This window comes from Balaenoptera borealis (assembly GCF_965194805.1).
Source record: "Balaenoptera borealis genome assembly, chromosome: 15".
Lineage (NCBI taxonomy): Eukaryota > Metazoa > Chordata > Mammalia > Artiodactyla > Balaenopteridae > Balaenoptera > Balaenoptera borealis.
In genome coordinates this window covers 12371955-12388024 of record NC_138871.1, presented here as the reverse complement: position 1 = coordinate 12388024, position 16070 = coordinate 12371955, and the positions used below count along the sequence as shown (strand labels likewise).

At 50.3% G+C, this 16070-nt stretch overlaps 1 protein-coding gene across 3 annotated transcripts; it reads right to left on the bottom strand.

Annotated features, from left to right (window-relative positions):
• Positions 1-244: 244 nt before the first annotated feature.
• LOC309612314 (interleukin-1 receptor antagonist protein) lies at positions 245-14477 on the bottom strand. Of its 3 annotated transcripts, none has more exons than XM_082357900.1 (5): positions 14345-14477; positions 6200-6251; positions 4110-4198; positions 2861-2973; positions 245-1592 (listed from the first exon to the last, which is right to left on the bottom strand). In XM_082357900.1, exons 2-5 carry the CDS (start codon positions 6211-6213, stop codon positions 1377-1379), a joined length of 432 nt encoding a protein of 143 aa, XP_082214026.1. In that variant the 5' UTR covers positions 6214-6251; positions 14345-14477; the 3' UTR covers positions 245-1376. The 3 variants fall into 3 exon arrangements, with proteins under 3 accessions (XP_082214026.1, XP_082214027.1, XP_082214025.1); XM_082357901.1 differs by lacking the exon at positions 14345-14477 and adding an exon at positions 6391-8812; XM_082357899.1 differs by lacking the exon at positions 14345-14477 and having other exon boundaries at positions 6200-6362.
• Between the last annotated feature and the right edge of the window lie 1593 nt (positions 14478-16070).

Genomic DNA, 16070 nt, shown 5'->3' with positions numbered 1-16070 from the left:
TTTGGGTTGTTTCCAGTTGGAGGCTATTGTGCACGATGGTGTTGCACACCTTCCTGGCAGAGAGATTTGCTCTCCTGTTATTCGAGGACAGCGAGGCCCAAGGAGGAAAGGACTCAGAGGAGAGCCACGCAGGCCCGGCCCCAGGGTTTGAAAGGCCTGTCGCTCGACATTTCACCCCACCCCCGTTTTCCAGTTCTCTTTGCCCCAAGCCCGGCAAGGCCACGGACACAGCCAGCAAAGTAGATGAGTTTTCAAGTTTTCAAGGTTTTATTGTAAAACAAAGCTCAAGTCACAGGGAGTAGGAAACTTTCCACTCAACACAGACAACATACGTTCACTGAGGGCACCTACTGAGGGCCAGGCCATGTGCTTGGCCCTGCAGAGACCTAAGACATGGTGGGGGGGATCAAGGTCCCTGATCTCAGGGGCTCACAGGATGGTGGGGAGACAGACAGAGGCACAACATCTTCCAAACAAGTCTCAGGGTGTCGGAAGTGCTAACATGGTCGAGGAGCGATTCATTCCTCCCGGGAGGTCCGGAGAAGCCACATTTGTGCTGTGTCTTGGGAGCTGGGGGATTTTGATGGGAGGGCAGGGAAGGGGACAGCGCTGCAGGCAGCTGCAGGAGGTCTGCAGTGGACAGGGCGCTCGGGGCCTGGGCCGGGGTGGGGGTGGTGGGGTGCGTCTAGACTTCTAGGAACATTCCAGAAAGAAAAAAACTAGGGGACCAACCTAGTCCACTAACTTTTCACTTTTACAGGTCAGGGCATCACAAAAACAAGAAAGACAAAGAGAAAAAGCTATCACCTCCTTTCACCATCATTTCCTAAACAAGGGGATATTTTAATCTTCTACCCCCTTCCAGAAAGGACGTCATCTCCAAATAAAGGACTCTCTCTCAAAGTTGGCTTAATTAAAAAAAAAATACCAGGAAACCCTTATTTTCCATTTTGCCACAGAGCCTAAAACTCTTGCCCCTGGAGCAGCACCAGTTTGCAAAAAGAGGAATGGGAGCCCCCTGGGGGGAGGTCAGCCAGCGGCCTTCGGGGTCTGGGGCCAGGAAGTGAGGTGAGGGGGGAGGAGGAGCCAGGGCTGGCCTGGGGGCCTGGACTTGACCCTGAGGGCTTCGAGCGGGGGCCGTGATTCCATCTGCACTTTAGAAAGACCTGGCGGAGGCCTCGTGGAGGCTGGGTGAGTAGAGGAAGCTGTTCCCAGGGCTCCTGGACCTCCTTCTGAGGGTTCCCCCCCAACCCCGGCCAAGGCCGCCCCGCTGAGCGCTGCAATCACCACCGGGAGCCCCCCCGGGCGGGAGGGAGTGACATCTCTGGAGTCATGGATGTGCTGGGAGCGGGGGCAGGGGAGGCTGAACGCCACCACTACTGGTCCTGCTGGAAGTAGAACTTGGTGACCTGGACAGCATCCTGAGGCGCATTGGTGAGGCCCACGGGCTGGTCGGTCTCCAGCGCTGTACAGAGGAACCAGCCGGGGCAGGCGGCCGACTCGAAGCTGGTGGTGGGCCCGCTGTCGGAGCGGATGAAGGCGAAGCGCTTGTCCTCCTCGTTGTTCCTGCTCAGGTCAGTGATGTTCACCGGCTGGAGGCCAGGGGAGGGGCAGGTGAAGCCAAGGAACAGTGGGGTCCCTGTAGCCCAGCCCCCAGGACCCGGCCCCACGATTGCCCACGGACAAATGCTGGCCCGAAGACCGTGGCAGGACACCGAGTGTCCCGGGTCCTGTGACACAAGGAGGCTGTCCCATGGTTACGCCTTGGTTTGGGGAAATCTGCTCACTCCAGCCCTCGGCCAATAGGTTTGGTTAAACACATGGCACCATCAGCAGAGGCCAAGGCCTGTGGAGGCTAGCTGTCTGTCGCGTTTGCACCTCCGAGAGGGGGGAGTGGAGAAGGTGGGCAGGGTACCGCAGTCCGTGCGAGACGTTACACACATTATCGTGGTCACTCCTACTCCACACAGAGCAGGCAGCCCCGCTCCAATCAAGTGTCTGTCCACTAGGGGACAGAAGGGACAGTGCCATAGTTACGGCCACTCACAATTTGAGTTAAGATTTTGTCCAGCAATCCCCTGATACAAAGTCCTCTTTTCCCAGGACTGGTAGCCCATTGATATTGCACAGGGGAGTTCCCTGCTGCCCTAATGGTTAGGATTCCACGCTTTCACTGCCATGGCTCGGGTTCAATCCCAGGTCCGGGAACTGAGATCCTGCAAGCCGCACGGCATGGACCCCCCCACACCCCGCAAAAATAAAAGAAATATTGCACGGGAGTACGGGGTCTTGGATGGGATGCCAGCTCATGGGTTTGAGTAGATAAGGGTTGGAAGAGAATGGTCCCAGAGGTTGGCTTTACTGAAAGAGGGCAAGTCCAAGTGGGTTGGGGACCCTTGGGCAAGAGAGCAGCATACAGAGATCGAGGTCCCTAAAGGAGCCATGCCTCCTGGTGTCCACACCCTGGTAGTCCCCTCCCTCGTTGAGGCTAGGCTTAGCCACGTGACTGGCTTTGGTTAATGGGACATTAGTGGTATGATACAAGCAAAAGTTTAATAAGCGCTTGCACCTTGAGGCTTGTCTTTTTGGAGTAATCCCTCTTGGAAGCAAGCACTCATGTTATAAGGAAGCTCAAGCTGGCAACTGAACTCAGAGAGACCCCGTGGGAAGACAGCCTGGAGGAGGAGGCCCAGCCAGGTTCCCTGTTGAACGTGGCCGGAGGAGGGACCCCAGCTACAGCATGTGGCACAGAACAGCCCAGCTGATCCTAGTCAACCCCCAGAATCATGAGGAAGAACATACTGTGCTTGTTTTAAGCCCCCGAGTTTGGGGTGGCTGTTCATCTGAGATGGGTCCTTACCTCCAACCCGAGCTTGATCTCATTACCAGACTTGACACAGGCCAGGCACAGCTTCCCCCCATGGATCCCCAGGAACATAGCATGGGGCTCGATGGGCACCACATCTATCTTCTCTGGGGAAGAACAAAGGGGAAGTTCAGGTTGTAGAGAAGAGGAGGCATAGATGACGAAGACACAGCAGGCTGGACTCTCCCTGGGGATCCTTCCAGCCCCTTAAGTAAAACCCCAAGGTCAGAAGGACAGCGAGGCCCCCCCTTCCTGGTCTGCATCCAAACAGAAGATCAAACCAAGCACACTAGCTAGCTACTCCTCAAGGTCCAAGGCACCTAGAGTCTGCTCCTGGTGATTTCTAGCCTTCCCTCCCTTCCCCAGGCCCCCTGCGCTCTAGGTCAACAGGTGTACTGCCCATGGGCAGGGAAAACAGCACACGAAGTCATGAGTGGGGCTCCGGGGGCTTGGTCCACAGAAGCCTGGGTGACTCTGAAGCCGCCTCTTCCCCTCGGTGGTCTCCATGCCCTCGTGAGGGAGTGAACATCTCAGCCTCTCTGTCTTTAGAGTTCTCATTGGGAGAATTACCAAAAGGACAGGAAAGGTGGGTCTCACACCCTTTAAGAGTGAGACGGGGGCAGAGAACAAGGGGATGGGGCTAATGCCATCCTACGACACCAAGCCAGCCAACAGGGACGTGAAAACATCCTAGAGGGCTGGTGCTGAAAGAATCCCACGTCCCATCATCCAACTGCTCTTCTTTTACTAAAGAGAAAAGTGAGGAACAGAGTGGGCGAAACTTGTTCAAGTTCATCCAGTTTGACATGGATCTGCAAAACGACTAAATGTGGTGTCCATGATTAAGGGACATAACCTAGCCTTGTTGATGGTGTATTAACACCATGGTGGGAGTGAGAGTTTGATCACACAGGAACACGGGGGCTTCCTAGGCACCAGAGGAAGGAAAGGGCTGATCTTGCCTTCTGGGCCCTCCCTCCCTGCCCCGCAGGTGTGGCCCTGGGACCATGGTGCCTGTAGGTGGTGGTTCCCAACCTAGACTCTGCCCCTCTCTGCCTTCTTGAGGCTGTCCTTGTACGTGTCCTTCAGTGGCCAGGCCTCTCCAGCTTCAAATTCGGCCACAAAGAACCAGCAGGGTTTAGGACATCACACCTAAAGTTCCCAAGGTTGGGCCACAGTGCTGCAGACCCCAGGCAATGGGACCAGTGCCCACATCACATTGGCCTTCCTTGCAACCACTCACCTTCCAATTTAGTATTCGGTCCTTGCAAGTATCCAGCGACTAGCTGGTTATTTCTCAGGTAGAAGGTCTTCTGGTTGACATCCCAGATTCTGAAAAGCAGAAGGACCTAGCTGTAGTGGACAGCTTCTATGTGCCCAGTCCCTTCCTGTGTTCCCCAGACTTTGCTGAATCTGCGTCCAACTTTCTGCCCGGGGTGTAGAATTTAACACACCCATATCATGGATGTGGAGACTGAGCTCAACACTGGTTAGAAGGGTGGATATATGTATAGGTATAACTGATTCACTTTGCTGTACACCTGAAACTAACACAACATTGTAAATCAACTATACTCCAATAAAAATTTTAAAAATAAAATAAAATAAAATATTCGACAAAAAATAAAATAAATAACAACTTAAAAATATTTTAAATAAGAAATATATTTTGAATATGAAAAAAAAAAAAGAGACAGGCCCAACTCCCACCGCTGGTGAGCCGTGCACCTGCGTTCTACCCCTCTCCTTGCCTTTCTCCTCATCCTCAGTTTCCCAGGGCAACCACCTTCTACTTCAGCAAAGCAGGCTCTAGAGTAACACCATCAGCAGAACTTCCTGGGTGCAGAAATGTTCTATGCCTGCACCATCCAATATGGTAGCCACCAGCCGCATGCAGCTATTGAGCTCTTGAAACGTAGTGCGACCAAGGATCTGATTTTTAAATTTTCTTCTCTTTTTATGAATTTAAATGTAAATTTTAAGTCATCCAAGACTAGTGGCTCCCACGGCACAGGGTTAGAAGTTTCGAGGGTCAGAGCCCCTTGCAGCTAACTCCCTCCAAGCCTTAGACCGTGGAGGTCTGTCTCCAGAGCCTGTCCTCTATTGGCCAGTGGCCTGTTCTGGGTCTGGCAGGGGCCGCTGTCCCCAGGGACAAGTCAGCTTCCCCTCCAGCTCACCCCCTGGCCTGTTTCTGGCTTCCAGTTTTTTCTTCTTGGTGAAGGACCCGTCCGGCTGAGAGCAGGGCTTGCAGCGGTGAGATGCAGTAAACAGAGCCCCAGACGCGACACGGACCCTCCACTCCCTGCCGCCCACCAGCATGACCTTGGACCTGTGCTTCATCTCCTCACCTGTGAAAGGGGGCTAGCAACACCCACCTCAGCAGGTGGCTGTGAGGACCCCTGAGCTCAATGAGAAGGGGTCGGGTAAACTGTAAAATTCCTGGCACGAGTGAGCATTTGACCTTTTGTGATAATTCTTAGTTCCTGGATGAGCTGAATCCCATCTGAAGGGATTAAACATCCCTGGAGCATCTCCTGGAGCTCCCAGCCTATGGGAGGAGACAGAGGCAGACCCCTGGGGGAGGGACTTCTCTGGGACACACACAGGCATGCAGAGTCCCAGCCTGTAGCCTCAGGCGAGAGAAACTCAGAGTTGGAGGATGAGATCACCCTGACATGTCCTGGGACATCATAGCCCAGAGGCCACACTCAGACAGTGTTCTGTTTTTATCAGCATCACAGCCTGCTATTTTTACAGCCAGGGATGATGACATCTCACAAAGTCCCTGACCCAATTTTTAACAATCGTAATCGGTTCCAGGCACTTTACTGCTCATGAAACATCGTCACACTGTTATCTGTGCATTTGACCTTCACATCAACCCTGTAAGGCAGGCAGGGTTAACGTTAACCCCATGTCACGGATGGGGAAACTGAGGTCCCAGGGGAGCGGGACCCTCTGACGTATCAACACAGACAGGCACTGTTAACAATCAGTCTGGAACTCTGGGCTGTGCCCTGCCCACAGCGCCCCTCTCTGCCTCTTTGCCCGGCATGCTCCGCCAGGCCCAAACCCCAGCATGGCTCCTGGGCACGTGTCTGTCACCAAGCTGCCAGGGTCTCTGGGGAAGTCAGCCAGGTCTCCAGCCAAGCTTTGCACATTTGGGATATTTTGAAATACAAGTTCCGAAGACCACGGATGTGGCAGCCTCTTACTTGAATAGCGAGCATCCCTTTCCAGCCCAAACCTCATTGAAGCCTGGCAGCCACAGACGGCTCTGTTCTGTCTCCATTTTCTACCCGTCCAGCCCCACCTCCGCTGGGTCGGCCTTACCTGAAGGCTTGCATCTCGCAGGGTCTCTTTCCCAGGGGGTAGCAGGCTGTCTCTGAATGGAACAGGAAAAGGAGGAGAGAGATTAGGTAACCGTAGTGACACCTGCAGACTTCCATCCTGTGACCACGAGGCAATGGGAGATTGCCATTTCAGACCCAGAGAAGCTGCTTATAAAGAAAATTGTCGCTCACCCAGACCAGGCTGCGGCCACTCTGTCCCACTGTGAGAAACGGAAACGCCCTCACATTTTCAAAACGAGAAACCTTGCTGTTGTCACTTTCAGCCCTGCCGAGTGTCGCAATGGGATGTTGTAACCCATTCCCTCCCCTTTTCCTCTGTGCAATTTCCCCAAAATTGAGATTTTTATTTCCCCTTCACCGAGTTCCTGGGAAGAAGAGCCCACTGAAAGCCAAAGCCCCTCATCTGCCCGACAGGTATCCTGAGACTTTGAAAAAACAGATTTGAGTAGAAATGTCCCCCTTTCCTAAGAAATCAAGTGGCAGGGCTCCCAGCACACGTGACAGACTCAGGCCACTCTGTGTTCTGAGGGACAACCTTGCTGCACTCTGGACCAGGGGCTGGCAAACATTCTGTCAAGGACCAAATAGCAAACATTTTAGAATTTGCGGGGCCGTACGTCATTATTACTCAACTCGGCTGTCGTAGCTGAAAAGCAGCCTTAGACAATCCGTAAACCAACAAGCTAATTTAATTGTGTTCCAATACAACTTTATTTACAAAAGACAGGTGGTGGCTGGATTTGGCCTGAAGTTTGCTGCCTCTCGCTTTAGAGTAAACTTCCTGAGAGGGGCTTTGAAACCAACCCTATTCCTGTTATCGACGTCTTTGAAGTTACGGTCTCGGGAAAATGGGGTTGAACTCAGCATGGGACGGAAATGAATCCAAAATCTACCTCTAGCACTTGGCGTTTGCCACCTGTGTGACCTGGAACAGGTCACTTATTTGGGTCTCTGTTTCTCTCTCCTCACACTCAGAATGAGGTCGATTATGTCATTCTCATAGGTACAGGGACAGAAGGAAGGAAGGAAGGGAGGAAGGAAGGAAGGGAGGAAGGAAGGTTGGTTGGAAGGCAAAAGTTCCCGGCTCATAGTGGGCACTAAGAAACATTAACTTCCTTTCTTACTACATTCTAGACAGTTAGGAGAAAAGAAAGTATATTCCTATTTATGGACAGAAAAGAGGTGAAGCGAGTCCTACATGATCTAAATGGTAGGAGAATGTAACGCTAGTGCAGAAGCGCAGACTGTAGCCTCTGAGAACCGGATGGGAACTCAGCATCATCGTACCTCACTCCAGCACTGTTTCTGAAGAAGACCCAGAAAGACCCAGAGAGGGGAGGGCACCTGCCCAAGGTCACACAGCTCAACCATGGCAAAGGTGTAGCCAGAAATCCAGGTCTCCTGACTCCCACCCAGGGGTCTCCTATTACAGCAGCAGATCTTGAGGAGTCTGACTTTATTTTCAACCAACCAATCAGAGGCTGTGTCCAAATGAGGGTACAATCCATCAGAGAGGTAGGGTGCACTGCATATTTGAAAGTTACTAAGAGAGTGGATCTTAAAAGTTCTCATCACAAGCAAAAAAATAATTGTATAAGTACGTTGTACATCTGAAACTCACGTAATGTAATATGTCAATTATACCTCGATAAAAAAATGTTTTAAAGAGGAAGTTTGCGAATGAATTTCTCAGATCTTTTATGAGCTCCTCTTCCAGAGCAAATGAAACATTTCTGCAAAAATTGTCGCCTCCCTGAGTAGGACAAAACGGCACGTAGGCACATCCCCTGCTCTGTTCTCACAAGCTATGCGACCTTGAGGGCTCCTACTCACCTTTGAAACACATGTAAGAAATAATGTCTACCTTTGAGGGCTGTGTCGGGGGGTTGATTGTTTTTGTTTGTTTTTTTGGGGGGCTGGCTAAAGGAGGAGATGTGTATGAACCTGCTTGGTTATTTGCCACTTCCAGTATTTGCTGAATTGGGGTTTATAATTTCTGGAACACTTACGAATCATCGGGTGCATACCTTGGTCATCACACCTGCTGTAAGGGAAGAAGGCAGCTTGCCACCTCCCAGGATAAGTTCTCTCCTACTTGTCTTTCTTAGGCTACTTCTGAAGTACTCCTCGATTGTTAAATCAGCATCACTCAAAAATTGTCCTTAAAGGGAATTCCCTGTTAGTCCAGTGGTTAGGGCTCTGGGCTTCCACTCCAGGGGGCACGGGTTCGATCCCTGGTTAGGAAACTAAGATCCCGTATGCCATGCGGCACGGCAAAAAAAAAAAAAAAAAAAAAAAAAAAAATTGTCCTTACATATTGAAGAAGAGCAGTGACTTGCCAAGGTGAGACCAAGGGGTCAATGTCCTGCCCACACTGCAGTGCCTGGGTAAATGTTCCTCCTTTCCCAGCCCAAATTCTAAGAGACAGGTTTCTCCCTGAGAGCAGAGGCCCTGGGTTCCCCCCAACCCCGTCTCCTAGATCTGTATCCTTTTCCTTCTGTGGCCTGACAAGTCTTTCTGGGCATGGGGGCGGGAGTCCCTGGGGCCAGGCTATGTAATCAGGCCGACTTGGGGCTGCATCCTCCTGTGTCAGTTACGAGCTGGGCCACCCAGGCAACGTGCCAGAGCTCTCCAGGTCTCAGTTTCATTATCCATTAGATGGGACTAATAATAGAAGGAAGCCTTGTTACGGGTTGCTTTGAGGATGGAGACATTGCACGTGATGTACTTAGCCCCGACCTTGGCACGTAGAAACTACTCAAACAATAGGGAATTATGATGTCTGATTCATCACCCCAGGTAAAGTGGAAGGGGACAGTCACAATGCCCTGATCCCCGCCAACATTTCCAGCAAGGCTGCTTGACTCCAAAGGGGAGGGATTCACTCCTGTGGCGGGGTGGGGGGGAAACGGGAGGGGGCAGGGGAGGAAGTAAGTGGGGAGGAAAATCCCCCTTCCTTTCCTCATGCTTCTGGCCACAATTCCACTCTTGGCTCCGTCTCATCAAATCAGTCGGTGTCCCTGTGATGTTTGCCCACCCACAGGGCATCTCTGACTAAACGTATTCTCCCTTCTAGTACTCACTCTGCTTCCCGAATTAAGGTTAATGACCACGCCATGGAGTGAACTCTGCTTCCCAATCAGCACCCTGTACTTTCCCCGGGCACCAGGCATCACAGCTATACTGGTGCCTGCTACGTGCCGAGCCCTGCCCTGCTAGACACCGGTGACAACAGAAATGACTAAAACCCACTTAAAGGGTAACAGGACAGCCAGGCTAAGTCCGGGTCCTAAGAGTGACACGAGACAGACTCCGTGGAGACCACATGGGTGAACCTTCATTGTTGATGCCAGTAAAGTGTTCACAGCAGTCTCCCCACATAGGAAGTGTTCAATACATGCGAGCTCTTTCTCAATTTCAGTTAATGGCATCTTTCAGTTCTAGGATTTCCACTTGCTTCCTTTTTTGTAGAGTTTCTAGTTCTCTGCCAAAAGTTGCAATCTTGTCCTTTACACCCTTGATCCTATTATTCATTCAGGGTTCTTACAAAGGCTGCCCTGTTGACTCCATTATTTGAATCCCCACTGGGTCTCCTTCTATTGTCTGTTTTTCTCTGGTACACACATTGCCTTGCCTATGCCTGATTACTTGTTATTAACTGCTGGACACTGTGTAGCAAAACCTGTAGGGATGATTTGAGACTCTGGATGATGTTGTATGTACCCAGAGACAATTCACTTTTGCCTCCTCTGGGCACTGAGGCCAGGAGCACGGCAGCCCCAGGTGACTTCACCCAAACAGGGCTTGAGATGAGTCAGAACTGGGCTTCGGGAAATCCATTTCTGTCTACTTCTCACGCTCCAGGGTCCCAGCCCAAACCTGGGTTGTCTGGTGGGGGGGGGGGGCCCTTCCTACTCAGTGGGAGATAAAATACAAACTGCATCTTCCCCCGCCCCCGAGCCCCATGAGTCTGCCCAAAGATGTGATCGAAAAGTTGAGCAGGAACCAGGGAAGGAGGGGCCTTTAATTCCACTTCAAGGAGCAGGGCATTTATCTAAAAGAAACTTGAATCAGAGGGTGACACTGTCATATTTGTTTTATTAAGACCATCCTGGCAACAGCGGCCAGATGGATTAGACTTGGACGGAGTTTTGGGGTGATTGAACCTGAAAGCAGGGCAGTGGTGTAACCCTGATCTTGGCAGTGGATGTTGACAGTGGGATCTCCAAAAGGAGTTCTGACTTGTAGCATTTGCCAATTTCTCTGGTGTAGATACGCCCACCACGGATGATTTCAAGCCACCCCCATCACTGAGTGCGAAGTTGGGAAGAGACGGGCTCTTCCTGGCTCCAGCACCCTGAGGGGACAGGGAGATTTGAGTCCTCTTTCGTCTTTCTAGAGAGAAATTGTCCCCACTTTTCCCAACTCCAAATTTCCTCCTCCTCAGCCCAAATGGCTCACCCCACAGGTCCCATCCCCCTCCCAAGAAACAATCCCTACCAATAAATCCCGTTTATCAGAAAACATCAATGAATCTTGGTGCATTTCCAGCTGTGCCTCCTGGAGCTGCATTTGTTGTCATCCAAGTGTCCTTGGGAAACACCTAAGCAACAGGCTTGGGCGGACAGGTGTGCACCTTACATTGTAATGGCTAAATCTCATATTCAGAATCTTCAGCCAATTCTTGGATGCCTGAGTGTTACAGCACATACCCACACAATACAGGCAGTGCTATTGTCCAAACTCTGTAAATTTTGACTAAGATAATGGCACGAAGGCTCCCGTTACTCTCTCCAAGAGATGAGTAAATATATTAATACAAAGAGGAGGAAAAAGGATGAGAATTACAGGCCCCCATAGTATAATCTGCTGTCTTCTCTTTGTCAATCTCCACCTACCCTGCCCTGCCAGCCAAGTCAATTTTAACCAAATCTGTTAGTTTATTAGAAGCTCCCTACAGCAGCAGGTCAGGTTTGGAGACAGCTGTTCTCCTGGGCATCTCTGCCCACCAAGCTGCAGCCATCAGAATGACCGAGTTGGCTGTCCTGGCTGGTCAACATCAGGAGACTGTGTATAAAGCCAAGTGTGATTGATTGCTGCTATACAAGACGCTTGCTCTCCTCCCAGATGTAAATGGTAAACTCACTGTGAACCCTTTCTGAGGTTCAGAGTTTTCCAAGATGATCTTTGTTCCAGCAGTTTCTGGGTTTGATATGGATCTGCATTGAAAGCCATTATTTACCTAGTTATCTTATGTTTTTCCAAGGTACATGTTTACTCTTGCCTTCTGGGCTTTGATGATTGATTAGCTTTGTAAGGCAGCTTCTCTGCAGGCAGTAGGAGAAGGGGAAGGACAGGGACTTGGGGGAGGGGACTATTCTGTCTCTTGCCTGCAGTGTTTCGGCCTCTGTGTCGTACGCTTTCATACAGACCTTATTTAGTCCTCATATAGCTGTGCAAGGCAGGTATATGTACCCCCAGTCTCAAGATGGGGATATACTTATACTCACTTTGTAGAATAAGAAATCGAGGCTCAGAAAGATTAAATCACTTGCCCCAGATCCTGGCTGAGCCAGGATTTGAATCCAGTTCTTCCTACACTGCAGTCCTGCCAGAGAGGCAGGTGACATTTTTTCTTCTCTGCTTCATTGCACAGAAACAAGAATTATATTTGTTCTTATGTTGTTCCTTTTGGTTTGAACTCACATCTTACAGAGCAATGATTTATTCTATAACTGTTTGGAAATTTTAGGAGGTTTTTTGCCAGTAAAGAAAAGATGATTCTAAGACCTTACATAGGTTAAAGAGGAACCTCTTTACCTTGTTATGGACTAGGGTGGCCAATTGCCCTAGTTTTTCCAGGATTTTCTTGGTTTTAATACTGAAAGCCCTGCATCGTAGGAAACCCCTCTGTCCCTGGAAAACAGATGATTGCCTTATCATACAAACCCTTAGAAGGTATTGGCACCACCTCATGACTAGTGCTGCAAATTACAGGCACAATTAACTATCAATCATTGTACCTTGCCAATTAGCCTAGTAGCAGAGATGTTGTCCATTTTATTAGATGAATAGACATATAGGTAAAGCACACCAGAGGACCCCAAAACCTTAGTAAGTCTTCCACTCAAGAAAAGAGACTATAGCAGATATAATATTGATCAATCACTCTCATTCTAATCAAGTTAATTTTTAATTAAGCCATTCATATTTAATTTCCCCCAACTATGTAATCAAGATATGGTCAACATTCAGTAGCTTAAAATTGTTTTCAAACTTAGGGCGTAGAAAGGATTTACCTTTTCATTGTTACTTCTTCACCTCCTCCCCCTTCTTCACACCCATTAGCTATAAAGTCAGCAGTGTAGAGAGGAAACAGAGGTCCAGTGAGGTAAATGGCTTGTCCAGGGTAATGCAGAATACACACAGAGTGGTTCTATCTTCATCCTGTCTCTGTCCTCACTTTCCCAGCTCTTCTGTCAAACCATGAATCTCACTGGGTTCTCTCTTCTCAGATCTCCGTTCTCTGGTTGGCGTCAGTGGTACCACCCATGTTCCTGGCATTAGATGGAGAATGTGGTTCCTCCTCCCAGGAGACATGGTGTCTTCACTGGACTTACATGCAATTGTCTCCTGAATTCAATCCAGTTCAAGTTATACACTTTATTTAGCACCTACTATGTGCCAGCTTAAAATATTTTGGAATGAACCTTTTATAAGTATAGTGATTCCTTCACAGCATATCACTGTCTGGTTCTGAGAGTTTCATCTTCCCTTACACATTTGAAAAATACATAAGACCATGGGTTAACAGTTTAACACACCCCACTGGAGACTGTTACACCCACTGGGGGAAGGGCGAAGGTTTGCTGCTCCTGGAATCACTGCTGTGGTTTACAAAGCATTTCTCGCTCCCTGATCTCATTTGATCGCCTTACCCCTAGAGCATATCCAGTGGTTTGGAGACAGACTGTCTGCTGTCAAGCCCAGCTCCTCCCCTTATACTGGCTGTCTGGCCTTTGGCAAATTATTTAACCTTCTATGCCCCAGTTTCCTCTTCTGAAAATGTGAACCATAATAGTCCTTCCTCATATGGTTATTGTGAGAATTAAATGAAGTAAACCATGTAAATAGTTCAGCAGAATACCCAGCTTGTAGTAAGCACTGTGGAAGTATTAGTTATTACTGTGTCCTTGAAACCCCGAGTTTGCCAGCCTCCTCTTGACATTGAGGAAAGTGAGACCTAGATAGGAGAAATAATCTACCCATTAGAGGCCAACTTAGAATTAAAAACTGGACCTTCAGACCACCAACCTTAAGATCTTTTCTCTGCCCCTCATGTATCTTACTTAACCAGAGGTTGCAAACCAGTAACTCATAGATTAAATATTTTATTTTCTCACTTTGTAGTTTTGTTTAATCAGAATGCTACACATCACAAAATCAGAATATCTGATTCTTTTTGAAAAATGAGAAGTTCTGGGACTTCCCTGGCGGTCCAGTGGTTAAGACTCTGCGCTTCCACTGCAGGGGGCGCAGGTCCCATCTCTGGTTGGGGAACTAAGATCCCACATGCCGCATGGTGCGGGGGGAAAAAAAAAGAAGAAAAATGAGAAATTCTGGCCACTTGGGCCTGCATTCTCATGGAAAAACCCACCTGTGGAACTGACTGGTGACAACCCCTAATTCTCCACAGTCCCTACCCTTCCCTATTACCCCTCAGATCTATGGTTGAGGACCAGATTCTATTAGTATTTCTCATTTAGCTCACACTGTTCTTTCTCTCTTTTTACAGAAACATTTCTCCAATTTTCCACATCTCTATCAACAGTGGGAAATGACCAGGTGACTCCAAGGGCTTCAGGATTCTTTGCACAGCAGCCATGCTTCCTCGGTTCACCTGCTCACCCAGCACGCACGGGGCTCTCAGCCCCTGCCTCAGAGCATCTGCATGGTCTGTCCATGGAGGCTGCTGTCTGTACAGTGGCCAGGTCTCCCAGACAAGCCTGGAGCTCCATGCCCTTGACATTCCCCTTGAAGCTCACTCTTCAGAGTCTGAGAGCATTTGGCAGATACTTTTCATTCCCATGTTTCAGATGGAAAAATAAGAGTGGAAGGAACTTACCTAAACCCACGGGGAGGGCCTGGTAGAAGAAGAGGTGTTCCAAGGTCTTCCAGCCTCTGGCTCCAGATCGAGCCCTGGCACAGGAAGGATGAGAGGCCAGACCCCTCCTGTGCCACCAGCACCTCCCAGGACAGAGCTGCTCCCTCCTTCTTGATTCCCTGAGGAGGATGAGAGGAGAAGCCCCAGCCTGCCTTCTCACATACCCACGCAGGGCTGGCCACCGCAAGGAGGTGGGCAAGCTCAGCTTCCGGAAGGGTGACTCAGGCTAACAGAAGTCAAACTGGTTCTTACCTGCATAAAGCTGGAGGTCACGTGGGAGGGGCTGAGCTGGCTTAGTGGGGCTGGACCTTTGTGCCCACCCAAACCCAACGACCGTCAGCTGGTGCCTGCATGCACGCCTTCATCCAGATAACGTGGGTGGACTTAACCCTGTGTGCCAGGTTCTTTTCTGGGCCTCGGGGGAAAGCCACAGAAGGCCCCTGATGTTCTAATGGGGAAGGCAGACAAGAAACAAGTAAACAAACTAACTTCATATGGCAGTAAGTGCTAGAGGGGAAAGAAGAAACGTGAGGTTTTCAAGGGATGTGGGGTGGGTACGATTTTAGGGAAAGTGGTCAGGGGAAGTCTCTCTGAGGTGATATTTGAGCTGAGCTCTGAATGATTAAGGAAGGGGAAGAGTGTTCCAGGTGGAGGAACAGCAAACACAAAGGCCCTCGGGTGGGATCCTCATGGTTGGATTGTGGCCCATATGGTTGGGGCTTGGCTTAGGGAGCAGAGAGTACGCGTCCCCTCCTCCAGTTACCCTCAGGTCCCATGCCCAACCCTGGCATGAGGCTGTCTTCGAGGTCACATACTCTCTCCCCACCTTCTCTGGAAGATTCTGTGTTCTCAACCCTCTCTTCCTCTTTGCCATTCAGAGCTGACCTGCTCACTTGCTTCATGCCCTGGACCCTGCCAGCAGCGAGCAGACAACTCAGCAATCTTTAAAACCACCCAGGTCGATGCATGGGAACAGCGGCAGGGTCTTCCCGCCAGGCCCCAAGTCCTGGGTCTCATCCCCAGGTCTGCAGCTGCATGACTCTGGATGTGTCCCTTTCGTTCTCCAGGCCCTCATGCTGGTAACTGCAGAGGGGGCGGTCACTCCCTGCCCTGCCATAGCGGAGGGGCTGGCTGGAAGAAGGAATGATGGGCAGACTCTAGAATGCTTTATAAATTGTGCGCATTGAAGCAGGACCTTGCTGTAGGCAATGCCATAGGGCGCAGGTGAAGGGGAGGCCAGCCTAGCTGCTGCCCCCATCCTAATCCTGTCACCTTCGCGCCTCTGTCAGGGAACGACAGGCCGGTGGCTTGAGGAAGTGTCCATCATTCAGGATGGGGTCTGAAGCCAGGCCGAGAGGTGCAGGGTGCTGGAGCAGGGCAGGGCCCCATCCTGGTGTCCCAACCACAGGGACTTCCCACAGGGTCTCACTTCCTGCTCTCTGAAGCCCGGCCTCACCACCTAGAATGCCAGGGCCTCTGAGCCGGGGCTGGGAATTTTTGAAGCAGCTTTTGTAGAGAAATGTTTTCTTGCTAAAGAATCAGGAACTCAATTTTGTAAACCTGGAAAGTCGGGCCTTGGGGCAACCTGGAGTGGTGCGTGTCTCTTATGACATCAGGAGGGCCGCTCTGGGAGACGGACTCTGGTGCCTGCAGATTCAGATCCCTGGCCTCATGAACTCTATCTGTG

Excerpts from the sequence above, each read along its gene's own strand:
- LOC309612314 (XM_082357899.1), bottom strand. The coding sequence starts at position 6,315 with ATGGAAGTCTGCAGGTGTCACTACGGTTACCTAATCTCTCTCCTCCTT. Across the intron at positions 4,199-6,199 it reads TGCGAGATGCAAGCCTTCAG|AATCTGGGATGTCAACCAGA; the intron begins GTAAGGCCGACC and ends TCTGCTTTTCAG. Across the intron at positions 2,974-4,109 it reads ACCGAATACTAAATTGGAAG|AGAAGATAGATGTGGTGCCC; the intron begins GTGAGTGGTTGC and ends GTTCTTCCCCAG.